The 6,000-nt window shown below is 38.9% G+C and overlaps 1 protein-coding gene across 15 annotated transcripts in view; it reads left to right on the forward strand.

Annotated features, from left to right (window-relative positions):
• The window catches only part of PARD3 (par-3 family cell polarity regulator), a 612,541-nt gene extending 609,664 nt beyond the window's left edge, over positions 1 to 2,877 (forward strand). For all 15 annotated transcript variants that reach the window (XM_087915556.1, XM_026710113.2, XM_087915560.1 and 12 more), the window contains one exon: positions 899 to 2,877. In XM_087915556.1, the coding sequence (XP_087771682.1) occupies positions 899 to 1,325 (427 nt within the window). In that variant the 3' untranslated portion in view covers positions 1,326 to 2,877. The remainder of the gene's footprint in view (positions 1 to 898) is intronic.
• The last annotated feature ends 3,123 nt before the right edge of the window (positions 2,878 to 6,000 follow it).

The following is a 6,000-nucleotide window of genomic DNA, read 5'->3' on the forward strand; positions in this document are numbered from 1 at the left end:
CTTCAAGACATTGATAATCCTCTCTGACATGAATTTATCTCATTCCATTTTAAAAATCCAATTGACTAGGCATTCACTAAGGATTAGGGTTATTCACTCTATGGGGTAATATTTTTGTTTTCTATGCACAACCAGACATTTAGATTCTTCTAGATTTGGATATTGTGATAACTAGAAAGGAAAGACAAGGGAAAGGAAAATGTTGATTAGACTGGTATCCACACAATATGAAATGGTATATGAATTTAATAAAGGAAAGAAAAAAATTGAAACAAAAGCGTATGTTTAAGTCCTAACAATCTCAGTATTAGAATGTAATCATTGTCAGGAAATATACAAGGTATAAATAGTTAAATGCTTAGCATTACTTTTATAAACAACAAAAACAAACTGGTCCTCTACTGATCATCAATTTATGTCATATTGATTTGGTACAGTCTTTTTGTTCCAATATATTGAACTCATTTTGGGATGGCTTTCCTGGCAATAATGCTTAAACGATAGAACTCATTCCAGAGTAAGATTAATTTTGTAGTTTGGATTGTAAAAAATAAAGAGCCTCTAGTTGAGATCGGTAGAACTAAACCATGGGAAATATTTGTGACTATAATATTTCTACATTGGCCAATAGATATTTCCTAAGTTATTTCCACCAGTTAAACATGATCATAGCTCTTCCATGTTGTGTCCATCCACCCTTTGGAGCTAAACACATATTTGTGGTTCTTTTGTGTTATTACTGGTATTGTTTGAGGTCATATAGAATAAAGGCCTCACTCAAGACAGAATGAGTGCAACTTAACCTAAAACAGAGCTTTATAAAAGTAAAATATACATTTGAAATGCAAGTAACCTTTTTTACAAAAGTGTATATATATATATATATTTCTATTTTTAGACAAAGTCGGAAAAATGCCAGCTCTGTATCTCAAGATTCTTGGGAACAGAACTATCTTCCTGGTGAAGGTTTTCAAAGTGCCAAAGACAACCCTCGGTACTCCAGTTACCAAGGCTCTAGGAACGGCTACCTGGGGGGCCACGGCTTCAATGCTCGCGTCTTGCTTGAAACCCAAGAGCTCCTCCGTCAGGAACACCGGCGGAGAGAGCAGCAGCTGAAAAAAAAGACTTCTTCTGAAGGGCCCAACAACTATGAGTCCCATAAGAAAGCTCAGGACCCTAATTATGCCACTCCCAAAGGTCCTTTCAGGCATGATGTACCACCTTCACCATCTCAGGTTGCGAGGCTGAACCGATTACAAACACCAGAAAAGGGAAAACCTTTTTATTCTTTAGTTGAAGAAAAAGGTCAGCGGCCCATGCAATAAAAGAAATTTTCACATGGATTACAGAACTCCATGTTTCAAATGGAGGGGACTCTTTATTTTGTTTTTCAGTGCCTTTAGCAAGATGGACAATGAATTGGAAGGCCTTATATATATACATTTTTTTTTTTTGTCATTATGTTTCAAGTGTTATATCCACAAAAAGATTATCCATTATTTGACAATCATATTTGAGGCAAGCGATGAGTCTTGGCTGTCAAGTATCCTAACCAATCTTTATTATCATTAACTCCTCACCAAGTTACACCATTAGTGTTGTTCAAAGAGATACCGTTCTAGCATATAGCATTGATTATTTTCTAATTTAAAATCCATTGCCATATTTTGTTTATCTCCCTTAGCTTGAGGAAAGCAAGTACCTATCAGTTATAAGCAGCGAGCCAGAAATCTACTTTTCTCTAGTTCTTGTTGTTTCCTTTCTGATCATTATTTAAATGTCTGTTCACTAAAATACTGTTTTTCTATGACTTCATTGGTCATTCTCGAGTTCTGCACAAACTTTATGCTCATTCCTCATTCATTTATCTCAGAGATCTTGTTGCATTTGTCTCATACCTTAAACATTATATACCTTATATTATTATGAGACATTGTATTTATAATTTACATCAACTAATGGTGGGGAGAAGGAGTGTGTTTTTTGTGGAATGGTGAATTTCTCCAGATTGATTTAGTAAGTGTTTTTGTTTTTTATTAACTGTTCCCATTCCCATTATGTACAATTTCATCCCCTCATCCGAATTATAGATAAACCATTGCTCAGCTGTTCCATACTTCCTAATAATTTAATTTCTCATTATTTTGTTAGAAGGAAGAAATGCAGTACAAAATAAAATGAAAATCTATTTTTTTGAATTAAAACTAGCTTTTGTAAACCTGTCTTTTTGACAGTTTGTAAAATCCTGTGGACAATTGTGCTATGTTTCCATGTTGCTATATTTTGCCTCTTTGAACAATATTTGGAATCAACCAATAAAATATAAAATAAGACAGAAATGTGAAAAAATTGATATACTACATCATGAAAATACATTGGTGTTAAAAAAATTGGAGAAAAAAAAGAGCCGTGAGGATATATTTTCAGTGCATTTGAGTATACATAATTTTCCTTTGCAACAGTTAATTTTGTGTTTGAGGGTCGGAACATTCATCTATTGTTTTATGAGTGCCTAAAGTGAAAAAGGCTTGAGATTAAAAACTAAGAATATCATACTTAAATGAACAAAAAACATAAACTGTGTGTTACTGTATGATTGTTAATTTGTCTTTTTTTTTAAAAAAAAAAAAAGGAAGAAACCTGGCCCATATTACTTTTGCTACGAAGAATACTTTACTTTTGCTGTTTCAAGAATATATGTGAATGTTCAGTATATTCCAACAGTGTCTTCTGTACCTGTGTGCTAATTTTGTTTATTAATATACTCAAGTGTTAAAGATTTGTTACTAATGCAAGCACAGTGACTTCTGACAAAAATGGCTCTTTTTCACATAGCACTGGGGGATATGGTGTAAATACAGAAATTTAGAATAAAAACACTGTTTGTGTCTTCATTTCAACATTTCTTTTGAAGTTTCAGAAATTCCAGACATCGTTACTTGATTTTTTTTAAAAAAAAAACACTTTACAGATGTTCTTTTATCATGTTTCCACAGACTTAAATTTCCCTTTCTTTAACCAATTATAGAAATAACTTACAAGAATGGGAAAAAAAGAATGCCTTGTATTTGTATTAAAGGCTTTCCAAAAAGAAAGGCAAAAAAAAAAAGAGGAGGAGGAACAGAATATGAATACAGATGTTGATCAAATCTGAAATACTGATAGCCTTGTTATGCTGCATTAGTTGTCTCGTTTGGACAGGTTCAACTACAGTTGGTCCTTGATTTTTAACAGGTCACTTAGTGACCAAAGTTATAATGGCTCTGAAAAAAGTGACCTATGACCATTTTTCCACACTTAACAACTCTTGCCGCTTCCTCATGGTCACATGATCAAAATTCAGACACTTAGCAACTGATTCATATTTATGAGGGTTGAAGAATCCTAAGAGTTATCTGACTCTGCCCTTTGGACATGCAAAGTCAACAGAAAGGCAAGATTGACTTAACAGCCATATTACTAATTTAACTATGGCAGTGATTCACTTAACAGCTGTTGCAAGAAAGGTCATAAATGGGCAAAAACGCACTTAACAACAAAACAGAAATGTTGGGCTTAATTGTGATTGTAGAGAACTGTGGTGGGGCAGTGGTTAGAATGCAGTACTGCAGGCTACTGCTGCTGGCTGCTGACTGCCTGCAATTTAGGAGTTCAAATCTCACCAGGCTCAAGGTTGACTCAGCCATCCATCCTTCTAAGGTGGGTAAAATGAAGACATAGATTCTTGGGGGAAATATGTTAACTATGTAAACCTCAGAGCAGGCTGTAAAAGCCCTGTGAAACAGTATACAAGTCTAAGTGCTGTTGCTATTGCTAAATTAAGGACTACCTGTATTTAGCAGTTTTCGTTCAGTTTACAACCAGCTGCAGTTATGTAAAGGCATCCCATGCAGGGACTGGTGCTTCTGCAAAAGGATGGTATGGGCTAGTGGATATGATTTTTTTCCACAAAAAAACATAGCTTCCTTTCAAAATTGCTATAATCCTAAAAGACATACTAACCATTTTTCCACCAACAGACTTGCAACCTGGAATTATCCAATGGTTGCAAGCAAATCATGAGATCAGTGTGTGGGAATCCTCAGTTAATTTTATGACCAGTGCTGTTTTTTTTTAAGGATTTTGCCATACTTATGGTTCTCCCTTAAAACCAGCTATTCCTCTGAGTCAATACATAACTATTTTGCGAAAGGAGCATGTAGCATTCCCCCCTCCCCAACTTCCTTCTCCAATTCTAGAGCTCTTGCCATAGAGCACATTTCTCATTCTAATGAGATTGAATCTCCAGGGAGCATATAGTAATGAGCGTGAGCCACTTTTCATATAAAATTGCCTTTTGTTCTGATTAACAGGTTTGCATACAAAAGCTAATGGTAATTGGAACAGAGAACAAAGATCTAGGGTCATGATAAAAAGGAAATGTGGCTATAGACTTGATAGGTTTTGGTTTCTCAAGTTCATTCAGCTGTGATTGGTTGCTGTGAGCCATCTAGAATATTGTCCAAAATAGGCGGTCATCCATCTCTCTCTCTCTCCCTCTCTCTCTCCCCCTCCCCTCCCTCCCTCCCTCTCTCCCTCTCTCTCTCCCTCCCTCCTATCTCTCTTTCCCCTTCCCTCCCTCCCTCTCTTTCTCTCGCTTTGTCTCTTATTCACTCACTCACAAAAGTGATTAGAATGGGAATCCACTCAAATTCTTTTTCTGGAGCATTCAGATTTCCTGCATATTGATAGTTTTTTGACAACTCTTATTATTCAAGTCATCTTCACCATCTAATGTAAATAATAAACCCTTCAAGCACAGTTTGTATCTTTTCTGTATTGGGAAGTAACTCGACATTCAGACCATTGAAAGTCTTCCTGAGAATTAAAAAAAAAAGATTCAGTGTCTAGAGGGCCTGCTTACCAACATATCCACTAGAATATTCTAATACCGTGTTTCTCATATAATAAGGCTGGGTCCTTTTTTTTTTTTTTTTTTTTGAGCCCTGAAAAAGAGCTAGGACGTCTTTTGGGGGTGAATTAATTTCTCCCCTCCCCCACACACCCTCGTCTAGGGTGTCCTGCGGGCAGCTATGCCTTGCCACCAGCCACTCTTAACGGCCAATCATGACAGAGCATTGAGGGCTACCTATCCCCGCCAAGCACCTTTGCTGCAGACCTGGGTCAGTGGGCGGTGGGGATGTCCGCCAGCAGTGTTTCAGCTGCTTCTCAGGCCTCCATAGTTTCCACGGTTCCCGCTGGTGCTGGCACCTCTCTTGCCAGCGCCGTCTCCAACAACACTATCTGAGTCGCTCCCGCTTTCCCCCCGTCCCCATAAGAACAGGAAAAAATATATATTTTGAGGTATCTGGGAGTGCCGCATGCTGCCTTTTGGTTTAATCCTGAGCGGCTGGGTGGGCTCCAGCCTTAGGGCTCCAGCCTTGGGCACTGCAATTATCCAAAAGTCCCAGTGCATAGCCTGTTCCTGCATTCCAAGAGTGCCCAGGCCAAGCTGCAACTGTCTCTCTCTTGCCAGCACTGTCTCAAACAACAGCAGCAGCAGCAGCAGCGGGAATCGTGGAAGTGTTTTCACTGCTTCTTGGGTGGGGGAGCCACCTCCGTAACTTCCATGGTTCCTGCCGCTGCTGCTGCTGTTGTCGGAGACGGCTCTAGCAAGAGAGGGACAGCTGCAGCTTGGCCTGGGTGCACTTGGAATGCAGGAAAGGGCTGTGCACCGGGACTTTTGGAAACTTGCAGAGCCCAAGGCTGGAGCACCAAGGGTAGCAGCAGCAGAGACGCTCACTCGGCTCTTCTCACACCCACCCAGTCGCTCTGGATTAAACAAAAATGCAGCACGCGGCACTCCCAGGTACCTCAAAATGTTCTTTTTTTCCTGTTGCTACAGGAACGGGGGAAAAGCAGGAGCGACTCAGATGCTGTTGTTGGAGACGGTACTGGCGAGAGAGGCACCAGCACCGGTGGGAACTGTGGAAGCTACGGAGGCCTGAGAAGCAGCTGAAA

Source organism: Pseudonaja textilis, chromosome Z (genome assembly GCF_049901715.1).
Source record: "Pseudonaja textilis isolate UNSWEBS1 chromosome Z, rPseTex1.2, whole genome shotgun sequence".
Taxonomy (NCBI): domain Eukaryota; kingdom Metazoa; phylum Chordata; class Lepidosauria; order Squamata; family Elapidae; genus Pseudonaja; species Pseudonaja textilis.